This window comes from Pleurodeles waltl, chromosome 6, assembly GCF_031143425.1.
Source record: "Pleurodeles waltl isolate 20211129_DDA chromosome 6, aPleWal1.hap1.20221129, whole genome shotgun sequence".
NCBI classification, from domain to species: Eukaryota; Metazoa; Chordata; class Amphibia; order Caudata; family Salamandridae; genus Pleurodeles; species Pleurodeles waltl.
The window spans coordinates 247,852,708-247,866,905 of record NC_090445.1 but is presented as its reverse complement, the minus strand read 5'-3'; the positions used below and the strand labels follow the sequence as shown (position 1 = coordinate 247,866,905).

The 14,198-nt window shown below is 43.5% G+C and overlaps 1 protein-coding gene across 6 annotated transcripts in view; it reads right to left on the bottom strand.

Moving 5' to 3' along the window:
• Positions 1–14,198, bottom strand: part of DDX42 (DEAD-box helicase 42) — a 516,281-nt gene that overhangs the window by 422,140 nt on the left and 79,943 nt on the right. For all 6 annotated transcript variants that reach the window (XM_069238031.1, XM_069238033.1, XM_069238036.1 and 3 more), the window contains 2 exons: positions 13,684–13,834; positions 2,613–2,674 (listed from right to left, as the gene is read on the bottom strand). In XM_069238031.1, the coding sequence (XP_069094132.1) occupies positions 2,613–2,674; positions 13,684–13,834 (213 nt within the window). The remainder of the gene's footprint in view (positions 1–2,612; positions 2,675–13,683; positions 13,835–14,198) is intronic.

The window sequence follows — 14,198 nt, the reverse complement described above, 5'->3', positions numbered from 1 at the left end:
AAGAAATGAGGTTACCCTGAAACAAACAATTTCAGAATGTGTACGAATTACTGACTGGTGTAGAACTGCAGAAAAGCTATGTATAAATACATAGGCTGCTCACAAAAAAAACACAAAAAAACATGAAGGGTTAAAAGCCAGAGCATTATTACTAAAGAAATATGAATTGCTTTCTCAATGATTAAAAACTATCCTACAACAAGGGATAGTCACAAAGGGGAAGAGTCACAATGTAGCTATCCAACAAATGATTATGGGGGACTCTACCATACAGAGCCTAATGTGCAAGGGGGAAGGAGCACAGAAGGATACATAAATGTGTAGCTCTTACTCAAGCCACTTTCTACAAGCTATACTTGTCTATTATATATCATCTCATTGCCTCACAGAATTATTATTATATTGAAGCCTGGCCAAAAAAAACTCAAAGATCTTCCAAAAATGCAGAATCTTTCAAATTACCCTCTATTTAGAGTCACAGAGAAATTAACAAAGAATCAGAATTGATGTGCAGAGTCAAGAGAAAGCAGCACCCAGTTGTACATCCCCACACATCACTGCCTCTAGCCCAGGGTCCTCAAGCCTCCAGCACCTAGGTACTACTCAGCCTAAAGCAGACACACTCAAGTTGATAATACTTTATTAGAGTGTTTACCCTGATTGAACCGCTTTGAGCCAGAGACCTGACATCAATGAACATCATTTTTCTAAATTTCCCATTGAATGTCAGCTAACCCAGTGTTGAAACCTGCGTCTTCAGACTGACTCACTATTTAAAACTATCTCTATATTCAAGGTAGCCTAGTTTAAAGTGCTGCATTTTAAACAATGTAGTAAACTTACAATATTTCTGGCCGCATTTATTCCACATGCGACTTAAGTGTTTTTACAGGATTTGTTTTTCCCTAGTATGTGCCTTATCTTATAAAATATTAATGTTTCAACTAATACAGAAGCAACTACCGCAAACTGCAAGCATGGTCTACAGGCAGCTATCTGGGTGATATAGTATTCTTTCATTTTTCTTAATCATACTTACAAATAAATATGATCAAGTAAAATAAAGAATACTGGAGCTGTCCCGAAGCAGATACTACTGGAGAGGTAAGGCCAACAATTTGTTCAAAAGGACAGTACAGGGGAGGACAAGGTGATAAGGAGAGGGTTAAGCAAACAATGCTAACGTTTCACAGGGAATGTCCAGTACACAAAACAATGGAAGAATTCACAAATAGCCACAGGTCTGTCACAACTGCAACAGTTACAGTGCATCCGCTGCTTGCATGTTTCATTATTCTGAACATAAAGCACTGGACCTTTTTAAAACTACATACAGTGTACGCAGAACAGAATATAAACGTAACAAACGTATTCCAAGAAAATGCCTTTAATTGTCTGAGTTAGAGGCAGTACGGAAACTGTTTCTGTTAACTAACTTAATTTATGTAGAGAAAAGACTGCAGCTGTGGCTATTATAGGATTTTGGTCATTGTTCTGTGTATTGCGCAAGACTATAACCCTTGCTTTCCCATCTCCTGCTGTAATGTGCCACCTCACCCCAAAAAGCTGACGTCTCACACCCCCCCTCACCAGTAGAGCCTATGGCATCTGTATACACTGCAGATTGGCGAGGCAAACTTCCTTTTATTTCTGGTGTCTTTCAAACAACCTTTATAACCCCCCACCTCCAACATCCCTCCCCCTCCCACACACACACACTTTCTGCAACAAGGTTGCAGTCATAACAATGCCTTGCTGCGCCCACCTCAAGCTTGTGCCAACACAAACAATCCCATTTTAAATTGTAATACACTGCCAAAAAGATAGATGGTAACTACGTTTATTCTCGTTGCAGGAATGCAGTGGCGAGGAGTGCTATCAGCTTGCCCCACAAAGGAAAATAACGGTGAAACTACAAAGGAAGAAAAGGGTTGGGAGATGTAAACTTGGAGGCACTTAAAAAAGCACAATGAATTGCTGGTCTTGCAAAATGACCTTTGTAAATGCGGTCTTGTGATTGTACAAGGAAGTTTTTTGTTGAGCAATTATAGCAATAGAAAAATAAAAGAAAATAAGGCATTGCATGAGGATGGGCTCAAAGGTCAACTAACCCCAGTGTGTACAAAAATGTGATTATGGAATGACTTTATTAATAGCTTGGTTCCAGTCACAGGACCCATGGCTGGGCATGCCAATCCCACTTATGCTGTCACAATGACGTATTGAAGATAAGTGATGAATGGAATATTTTAATTCATCTCAGCCACTAGTAACTGCTCAGGCAGCATCCCGGCTCATTGTAATTTTGCACACCATCCCACCTCACGTAGGACCCAGCCTTCCGATGTAAATCAGTCTTGACCCATCTCTAATTGGAACATCCAGCCAGAACTGCCAGATCGGGTCCTCCTCAACAGCCAAGTATGCTTGGTTCCAGTTGCCTATCACCCCTGGAGGCAACGATCTTTGTATTCAGAGTTTCAGAAAACATCCCAGGGTTAGCCCAGCTGAAAACACTAATCGCCACTGTATACTAGAGTTAAAACTATAAATAAAGCTCACTGCACCCTTAACAGTTTTCTGGCATTCAAGAAAGTAGAAAGAAAACTTACTTAGAGTTTTTGATCTCCTTGTCCTTCTCCTCAAGTCGTTTCATGTCTCTGGCAGCTTGATCCTAAAAGAGGCAAATTAAAGTGCACTATTTAGAAGTCAAACTTCACAGTTTCATAAATCCTGAATTTATTTTAATCATGTAACGAAGACTGGGGTCAGGGTTATTTTTGGATTCAGTTTTCATTACAAGTGATAAGAGGAGAACTGCCTCAAAGCAGGTGCGAGTAATCCTATGTAAGAAAGACCGTACTTACCATATAACCAGAACTGCATAATAAAAGGCTAACTTATGTACCTCTAAGATGACAATGAGCAATAGGACCAACCCCCTCTAAAAATACAGTAGTGACCAATTGCTTTATAAAATTCTACAGAATTGCTAAACATACTTAAACCAACTCCCAGCCCACTATTTGCATAAATACAACTGCTCAGGAGCTTAACATCAAAACATGCGGAAACCAAGGTAAATGAACAAGGGTGATGTTGGCAGATCCTTTTATATGGATATGTCCTTTGAAGACTCTATAAAACATAATGTGTTCATATTAGGACCTCAAGATACCACCTGCTGTTTTGGTACTCACGGCTTTTTAAAAGTGTGAAGCAATTTACTTTTTTGTACTAGGGTCTAGGTGTGAACGCTTAGATGATTTTATAATGGCATCTTGTATTTGGCCGATGGATCAACACTCCGATGCATGCTTGCTCTGACAAGACGGATATGAAAACTATGAATTACGTTACTAAAACAATCTCAGTTTTATTCTAGTTTGTTTTTAGGGATAATATGGAAAGAAACTAAATCTCAAAGTAAAAAAAAATATTTAACTGTACAGATGAAACTGAAGTCGGAGCACTTGGCATAGGCAAGAAACATTTCCTTCTCAGCGTGAAATAAGTTCATTCATGTGGCAGAAAATGGCACAAAGCAATGAGAAACATGGACAATGGAAGGATCCCAGGAAATAAACCTTCTGAAGCAGCTTCTTGAACAACCACCATCCAGAGCAGACATCAGATGCATAGATCCACAAACTAAAACTCTACGACGGACACTTTGGCCTTATCCAGTACATTACTGAACCCACCCACACTGCTGGATACCTATTGGATGCAATTTTCTCCTCTATCAGCAAAATCCCAGTCGACAAGCCAGCAACTATGAACTGGATAGACCATGCCCCACGCTCATTTTCAACATACCCATCCCTACACCATCACAGACCTACCAACACTGGATCCGCCCACCACAGCTGGAAAAGCATCTCTGAAGAGGAGTGGTCTTCTGCCCTCTCCGAGCCTAAGCACACCAGCGACTTGCTATAAGTCATCAAAAACCTCAACAGGCAGATAACCGCATGCGTCAACACCCTAGCTCCACCAAACAGCAAGAGCCTGACCACAGGCCAGCTGATACACAGAGGAACTCAGGCTGACTAACACTATTGCAAGCAACTGGAGTGCAAAAGTAGAACAAGCCAAAACACCGCCGATAAAGACATCATCAGATCAGCACTAAGACACTTCCACTAAAACGTTGCAGATTACCAAGCGTACAGCTCTTACAGAATGCATCAACCCTCACACTACCAGCAGCAAAGAAATGCTGACATTGAACATTTCAAAATGCTTTCTGCCACCTCATCAACACCGCCTTCTCACAAGACTTTTGTAACAAGTTCTCAGAATTCTTCTGTAACAAAAACACCTCCATGTACAGCAACTTCGACCTCAACCAGACCCAGTCACTGTCGCAACATCCCATCATGGCTGATTATCAAACCCTGACCTTTTGGCCTGTCACTACCACGGTCGAAATAAAGATCATCAACTCGGGGGCTCCATTTGACCCTTGCCCCAACTATGCCCTCAAGAAAGGACTCATGTCGATCAGTGAAGCACCAATTCCCATCCTCTATGTCTCCATCAACTCAGCCACATTCCAGGCCACCTGGAAATATGCCACCATCATGCCCCTGCTCAAGAAATCACCTGCTGACCCAGCCATGCTTTCCAATTACAGATCCATCTCCTTCCTAACATACCCAGCAAAGGTCTGAGAGAAACTAATCAACCAACACCTCACTGACCACCTTAGCAACCGCCAGTTCCTCAACACCACGCAGTCAGACCCACCCACAGTACAGAAACAGCACTCATTGCCACCATGGTCAACATCCGCATGATCGTTGACAAACAAGACACAGCAGTCCTCATTCTCCTGGATCTCTCCCCAGCATTTGACACTGTCTCACACCCTATCCTCATCAGATGCCTGCATGAGACTGGTATCCAATACACGCTCTCCGCTGGAGCTGCTCCTTCTTAATGGATAAAACACAAGCTGTCAGCCTGGCACCTTACTCCTTGAAAGCCCGCAAACTAATCTGTAGAGTGCCTCATCGCTCAGCCGCACCTCCTTCAACACATACACGAGCTCTCTGGCCAGTTAATAGCCTGCATGATCAAAGTCGTTTACTGGATCAAAGTCACCCGTCTTAAGTCAACAAAGACAAGGCAAAAGTAGCGATCTTCATCAAGAACACCTCACCGTGGGACTCCAACTTGTGGCTGGCCAAATTCAGATTCACATCCAGAAGACATGCCAGGAACCTTGAATAATCATCAACAACACTGACCTCCCAAGTCAACTCTGTCATTGCATCCTGCATTCACACCCCTTGAAGTGCAGCAGAAGATTTTCAAATGGCTCCCAAGCAACACTGGCAGAAACTGTCACTTATGCCCTAGTCACCAAGAAGTTGGACTATGAGAACACACTCTTTGCCAGGATCATCAAGCAACTCACTAGAATACTACAAACAATCCAGAACTCTGCATCCAGACTCATCCTCAAACTCCCAGACAGAACTCATATCACACCACAGCTCCGAAACTACACCGGCTCCCGATAGACATGGCCACTTCAAACTCCTCATGAAGACATTGAAGGTACACAACTCAGGCACCATCTACTTGAACAGTCATATCTTCTTCCACCAACTAACCAGGCAACTTCGTAGGACTCCTGCTCGCAAACATGCTATGCAGACCGAACCAGATCAAGAAAAAAAGTAAAATTGAAAGTTTTTAAATGCTTTGTAAATATGAAGGAATTTTACATTGAAGATTAAAAATGATGATGGCAGCCTTAGATTTGTGGGAGCAACGAAAGTACAGTAAACAAAATCGAGTATGGCAGATTAGTTACTTCAACAGTGTTCCTGACGCCGGGTACCATGCTTTTTTTGGTGATTTTTTTTTTTTTTTTTTTTAATAAATATGGCATGGATACCTTGTGCAAAAATGTTATGAAGGATTAAGTGCAGAGTCCACTTTCACTTCCTCCCACATCTCCCACCCCTCAAAAACAAAAAAGGTTCAGCACTTGGGGTGGGTAGAGCCCCAGCAATTAAACTCCCCAGAAAGTCTTATGAAAGGAAACACATAAAAACGTTTTCTGAGAAGGGCTTATTTCAGTCCGATGTACTTGCAGTCAAGCATATTTTTACTGAAACAAATTTTAAGTTTGACTGTGTTCAATAAACAGGATATGGAATGTTCACAATCAGTAAGCATAACAAGTCCATGGTCATGATGTAAACAGTATAAAGAGAATCATTTACATTTACAAACATAGTCTCAATTAAAATAGCCATGCACTACTGACACATTAAGTATCCATATTGTACGACTTCATAAGCCATGCAACCAAATTCAAGGAAATCGAGATGGAATGGTGTGGCTGCCCCTGTATCTTGGTTAAAAAAGTAATTTTGCATGACAGCCTCCTGTGTGGTTTTAAAGACAGGCGAAGAAGCTCTAGAAACCACCTCTGCCTTCGCCATTTGGAGCATCTTTACTTTAAAGTATCCGAGGGTCAGCAGGCCTGATGAAATCAGTTGAATTGGCAGTAAAATGTAGAAAAATCTCTCCAACTAGTCTATTAAAAAGGGCACAGTCCAGGCTTTTTAGTTACCATACTATGAAGAAGGGTATTTTGAATTTTGTAGTGTTACAAATGACTAATTTAGAAAATTTAGAAAACCTGGGACATGCCTTGTAAAATGTTGTCAATTATGTGCTGAGTAAACCTGCTTGAAAGTTCTAAAGGACTGGCAACCTGACTGGTTAGGCTTCTTGCTAAAAATCAATTCACAATCACCAGAGTTTTCAAAGGAGGTGCACTTGATCTGGTGCCTCCTTGCCTGCCAGTATATTCTGATGCGGTTTGCCTGAATCAGGATTTTGTCTGCAGTCAGAGGAGGTAGGAACACATTGACAGCTAGATGGATTGCCCACCGTTCCGGTACACTGATGTGGACTAGACATTCTTAGTCCACCCAAAGACCCTGTACTGATCATTTCTGCAGGAGTACTCCACAACAGACCCAGGAAGCATCTGGCACAATACTCTATGATGGTATGTCCTGATGGAACCCAACTCCTTTCAGAAGATTTGACTTTTTGCACCAACAATGAAGAGATTGTCTCACTGGCAGAGATAGATGAAGTTAGTCTTCCCAGTTATACTTCCATGGAGACAAAGACCTGCCAAACTTTATTGCAGAAGTCTATGGTGTAACCTTGCAATTGGTACAATGAAGAGGTTGATGATACTCCCGAGAACGTGAGTAAACTCCTGGAATACACTTCTGTTTCTCAGAATTCAAAATAACTCTTAAATAATTGATACAGTGTACAGTGAACAATGCTGACACCAGCAAACTGGTATGAAGGAGTAGAGTATGAAGTTGACAATTTCACTGCGATCTGCAGAACAACTTCTTTCCCTGGCCCACATTTCAGCTTTATTCTTCATCCTCTCGATTTCCTCAACTTCCCAAGGACAAAACATGTGAAGGGCAAATGCATAATGTTCAGCTGAGCGTCAGCATTCAGTGATATTAGAAGTAGCCAGGAAGTAACTTGAATAAATCTCATGATGCAATGACAATCAGTTTTGCACTTTGAACGGGCCTCCAGGTTAATGTCACATTATGACTCAGAACCTAAGCAGGCATCATCAACAGAGCAATGTTCCTGAACGTTTGGTAGTGATTGTTAGTGGTGCAGGACTGGTTAAAGCAGAGGTCTTCAAACTAGGGGGCGGGCCCCCATAGGGGGGCCTCAGATTCTGGCCAAAATAAATATTATACAGATAACAGGCCTTTGTTTTAAGCAGAAGCATGTTATTGTAGTTTTAAAAAGGTAACAGTACTTAACTGCAATGTTTAAATAGGTTTAGACATATTTGAACATTGCCATGTTTATAAAATAATTGTGAATAAATCTGAGGGGGGGCCCAATGATTTTTATTTTTCAACTGGGGGGGCGCAGCATTAAAAAGTTTGGAGACCCCTGGGTTAAAGCAATCTAAACTAAATTTCCCAAGTTCATGGGAAAACGCTATTGGCTCACTGAGATAAAGATGATGTGACTGAAACAGTTTCACATGTCTGAGAATATTCACCATGAAAACTGCTATACACCAAAAAAAAAAAAAAAAAAAAAATGGAAGACACCTTGGCAAAGCAAAAAATAAACATGCACTATTCAACAACAATTGTGCAACTCAAAAAGTGATCAGGAAATAATAAGCCTAAAAAGGCGCTATATGGTTTATACATCTTCCATTAAAAAAAAAAAAATAATCATAATAATACATTTAAAAAAAAAAATTGAGTGGCCGCTCCTCGAACAAGATTTCAGATGCCATGTGCCTCACAAAGAAACTTAACCTCCTGAAAGAGCATTTTCTACCATCAGACCAATAAACAAGCTTCTGTTCAAGTAGGATTCAGCCCTTATCTCCATAAGGGATGACCTAAATGCAACAATGGATAGAAAATGTGTAGAAGCACTAATACAATTTTACCTATAAGTAGCTTCCAATACTGCATCATGAAACACTGCTACTTGTTCTACTACTTAGACACATTGGGATTGAAAGAAACATTCTCAACTGAATCGCTACCCTATGAACAAAACAAGCATTAATTCTTTAACTCGATTCACCTTGAAACTGCACAGATTTAATCATCTTGCTACTCCTCTTTAATTTATACATCCACCATCTCCCAGAACTCATCAAATTATTTGGCCTCACATGTTAGAACTATGCAGATCATTCCAAAACTGGAACAACCAAACCATATGCAAGTATGTAATGTAGGTGGACTGCTTCTGAGACATGGAACACTGGATGATAAACCACCATAAGCTAAATGAAACACAAGCTAGAATTCTAATTTGTGGAGAGTGCAGAAGGATATGTTACCCTGTAAGCATCTGTTTGTGGCATGTACTGCTGTAGATTCACATGCTCTTCATACTCCTGCCATCTAGTGTTGGGTCCATGTAGGAAGTTGGCTCTGTATGCACTATTTCAAAGTAAGGAATAGTATGCACAGAGTCCAAGTGTTCCCCTTAGAGATAAGATAGTGGCAAAAAAGAGAATTCTAATGCTCTATTTTGTGGTAGTGTGGTCGAGCAATAGGCTTATCAAAGGAGTAGTGTTAAGCATTTGTTGTACACACACAAGCAATAAATGAGGAACACACACTCAGAGACAATTCCAGGCCAATAGGTTTTTGTATAGAAAAATATATTTTCTTAGTTTATTTTAAGAACCACAGGTTTAAGATTTACATGTAATACTTCAAATGAAAGGTATTGCAGGTAGTACTTTAGGAACTTTGAATTATCAAAATAGCACATACAGTTTTCACATAAATCACATATAGCTATTTTAAAACTAGACAGTGCAATTTTCAACAGTTCCTGGGTGGAGTAAGAGTTTGTTAGTTTTTGCAGGTAAGTAAACAACCTACGGGGTTCAAGTTTGAGTCCAAGGTAGCCCACCGTTGGGGGTTCAGAGCAACCCCAAAGTTACAACACCAGCAGCTCAGGGCCGGGCCGGTGCAGAGGTCAAAGTGGTGCCCAAAACGCATAGGCTTCAATGGAGAAGGGGGTGCACCGGTTCCAGTCTGTCAGCAGGTAAGTACCCGCGTCTTCGGAGGACAGACCAGGGTGGTTTTGTAGGTTATCGGGGGGGACACAAGCCCACACAGAAAGTACACCCTCAGCAGCACGGGGGCGGCCGGGTGCAGTGTGCAAACACGCGTCGGGTTCTCAACAGGAATCAATGGGAGACCAAGGGGTCTCTTCAGCGATGCAGGCAAGGGGGGGGGCTCCTCTGGGTAGCCACCACCTGGGAAGGGAGAGGGCCACCTGGGGGGGTCACTCCTGCACTGGAGGTCGGATCCTTCAGGCCCTGGGGGCTGCGGGTGCAGAGTCTTTACCAGGTGTTGGATCTTAGAAGCAGGCAGTCGCGGTCAGGGGGAGCCTCGGGATTCCCTCTGCAGGCATCGCTGTGGGGACTCGGGGGGGGGGGGGGGCAACTCTGGCTACTCATGGTCTCGCAGTCGCCGGGGAGTCCTCCCTGAAGTGATTGTTCTCCACAAGTCGAGCCGGGGGCGTCGGGTGCAGAGTGTCAAGTCTCACGCTTCCGTGTTGTTTCAAAGTTGCTTCTTTGTTTTCAAAGTTGCAGTCTTTGGTGAACAGAGCTGCTGTCCTCTGGAGTTCTTGGTCCTTCTAGATGCAGGGCAGTCCTCTGAGGCTTCAGAGGTCGCTGGTCCCTGGGGAGAGCGTCGCTGGAGCAGTGTCTTTAGAAGTGGGGAGACAGGCCGGTAGAGCTGGGGCCAAAGCAGTTGGTGTCTCCGCCTTCTCTGCAGGGTTTTTCAGCTTAGCAGTCCTCTTCTTCTTAGGTTGCAGGAATCTGAGTTCCTAGGTTCTGGGGAGTCCTTAAATACTAAATTTAAGGGCGTGTTTAGGTCTGGGGGGTTAGTAGCCAATGGCTACTAGCCCTGAGGGTGGGTACACCCTCTTTGTGCCTCCTCCCGAGGGGAGGGGGTCACAATCGTAACCCTATGGGGGGAATCCACCATCTGCAAGATGGCGGATTTCTAAAAGTTAGAGTCACCTCAGCTCAGGACACCTTAGGGGCTGTCCTAACTGGCCAGTGACTCCTCCTTGTTTTTCTCATTATCTCCTCCGGCCTTGCCGCCAAAAGTGGGGCCATGGCCGGAGGGGGCAGGCAACTCCACTAGCTGGAGTGCACTGTGGTGCTGTAACAAAAGGGGTGAGACTTTGAGGCTCACCGCCAGGTGTTACAGTTCCTGCAGGGGGAGGTGATAAGTATCTCCACCCAGTACAGGCTTTGTTACTAGCCACAGAGTGACAAAGGCACTCTCCCCATGTGGCCAGCAACAGGTCTGGTGTGTGGCAGGCTGCTAGAACTAGTTAGCCCACACGGATAGTCGGTTAAGGTTTCAGGGGGCACCTCTAAGGTGCCCTCTGGGGTGTATGTTACAATAAAATGTACACTGGTGTCAGTGTGCATTTATTGTGCTGAGAAGTTTGATACCAAACTTCACAGTTTTCAGTGTAGCCATTATAGTGCTGTGGAGTTCGTGCATGACAGACTCCCAGACCATATACTCTTATGGCTACCCTGCACTTACAATGTCTAAGGTTTTGCTTAGACACTGTAGGGGCACAGTGCTCATGCACTGGTGCCCTCACCTATGGTATAGTGCACCCTGCCTTAGGGCTGTAAGGCCTGCTAGAGGGGCGACTTATCTATACTGCATAGGCAGTGTGAGGTTGGCATGGCATCCTGAGGGGAGTGCCATGTCGACTTAGTCGTTTTGTCCTCACTAGCACACACAAGCTGGCAAGCAGTGTGTCTGTGCTGAGTGAGGGGTCCCCAGGGTGCCATAAGACATGCTGCAGCCCTTAGAGACCTTCCTAAATTTAGTATTTAAGGGCTCCCCTGAACCTAAGAATTTAGATTCCTGAAACTACAAGAAGAAGAAGACTGCTGAGCTGAAAACCCCTGCAGAGGGAGAACAGAAGACACCAACTGCTTTGGCCCCAGTCCTACCGGCCTGTCTCCTGCCTTCCAAAGAACCCTGCTCCAGCGACACTTTCCAAGGGACCAGCGACCTCTGAAGACTGCCCGACTTCAAGAAAGAAAAGAAACTCCCGAGGACAGCGGCACTGCTCCAAAAGAACTGCAACTTTGTTTCAAGGAGCAGACTTAAAGACCCCTGCAACTCCCCGCAAGAAGCGTGAGACTTGCAACACTGCACCCGGCGACCCCGGCTCGACTGGTGGAGAACCAACACCTCAGGGAGGACCCTCCGGCGACTCCGAGACCGTGAGTAACCAAAGTTGTCCCCCCTGAGCCCCCACAGCGACGCCTGCAGAGGGAATCCCGAGGCTCCCCCTGACCGCGACTGCCTGAACTCCCTTTCCCGACGGCTGGAAAAGACTCTGCACCCGCAGCCCCCAGCACCGAAAGGAACGGAACTCCTGTGCAGGAGTGACCCCCAGGAGGCCCTCTCCCTTGCCCAGGTGGTGGCTACCCCGAGGAGCCCCCCCCTTGCCTGCCTGCAACGCTGAAGAGATCCCTTGATCTCTCATTGATTTACATTGAAAACCCGACGCTTGTCTCTACACTGCACCCGGCCGCCCCAGTGCCGCTGAGGGTGTACTTTTTGTGAACTTGTGTGTCCCCCGGTGCCCTACGAAACCCCCCTGGTCTGCCCTCCGAAGACGCGGGTACTTACCTGCTGGCAGACCGGAACCGGGGCACCCCCTTCTCTCCATTGCAGCCTATGCGTTTTGGGCACCTCTTTGACCTCTGCACCTGACCGGCCCTGAGCTGCTGGTGTGGTAACTTTGGGGTTGCTCTGAACCCCCAACGGTGGGCTACCTTGGACCCAAACCTGAGACTTGTAAGTGATTTACTTACCTGACAAAACTAACAAAAACGTACCTCCCCCAGGAACTGTGAAAATCGCACTAAGTGTCCACTTTTAAAACAGCTTATTGTGTTTTATGTAAAAAGTATACATGCTAATGTAATGATTTAAAGTTCCTGCAGTACTTACCTGCAATACCTTTTAAATGAGATATTACATGTATAATTTGAACCTGTGGTTCTTAAAATAAACTAAGAAAAGATATTTTTCTATAACAAAACCTATTGGCTGGATTTGTCTCTGAGTGTGTGTTCCTCATTTATTGCCTGTGTGTATGTACAACAAATGCTTAACACTACTCCTTTGATAAGCCTACTGCTCGACCACACTACCACAAAATAGAGCATTAGTATTATCTCTTTTTGCCACTATCTTACCTCTAAGGGGAACCCTTGGACTCTGTGCATGCTATTCCTTACTTTGAAATAGCACATACAGAGCCAACTTCCTACAAGAAGTCTGACTATTTATTGCATAATTTGCATCCTGTATGGCCCTCATATGTCAGACATAAATTGGGTCTTGCTAGCACATTAGACTGTAAATGAATACAACTAAATGTAGAAACTTTTTCATAACTCTCAGGATTATTCTGTACTGTTCACTATAGGTCCATATCACAGCTTTAAATGTCTAAACTCATCAAGCAAAATTACACTTTCCACTGTTTATCTATTACAAAATCTCTCCTCACAACTAATGACATGAAGAACTGCGCACTGACAAAATGGCAACTACTACACAAACAATGACAAGTTGTAGTCATACGTATGAAAACAGTACTAACAAAGTAAAGCATCTCATTAACTAGAATATATTAAACTAACATCCAGGATCTGGAATAGGCACTAAATTGTCACAAAATACTTCAAACTGAATCTTCGTTAATCAGACGTTCGGAAACATCATGATCAACTGAAAACATTACGCTTGACTAAATCACTAAGACTGTGATCCTGCAGAGTACAGTGCTGTCCATTTGCAAAGCACTCCAACACCGTGTGAGGTGATGAAAGCGCTAAATACCATCACTGTTCCACACTGTCTGTTGAGATCCAGAGGGAATTACAGAAGAACCTATAGTCGGAATACGACTGATTAGAATTGTGATACATTTATCTACCATTCATAACTAAATATATTCTGTACAGGACTACTTTGTATTCATCCCTTTATCTATTCACACCCAAGGATAGAATTACTATTGTGATACAAAAGCAATGAAGTCACCGCTTGCCTCCACTTCAGCCATGAATGCTTCCAGGGGGTCCTCTTCGCTGTCTGAATCGGCCAGTTTAGATTTAAACTGCAAGCGTGTTGGTGAATTCTCCGCAGGAATGTACGGCAAATCCATGTTAGTGGAATCCTCCTCCTCATCTTCAAAATAGCTACAAGAAAAATCAGTTTCTCAGCTGGCATATTAAAGTATTACATTTTTCATCAGATTAAAAACAATGCCCTAAAAATGGAGTTACTGGAGAGACCAGTTATTTTATAAATGCTTTGGCGCATCGCACTTAAACGCATATCAGCCACAGACGCTCAATGATTCAAAACAAATGATGTCTACTAGGGGCACAAAGTGCCAGAAGTGCTACGAATAGGAGACATCACAACAGTGGTTTGATAGTGAATTGTTAACAGTAGACCGCTCATCTTACAAATGTACCTGTCAGTGATGAATCATTAGTTTTCAAATGCAACAAATGAAGCATGGGTATGTACTGTTCTTGATGAACACTGCATTACAAA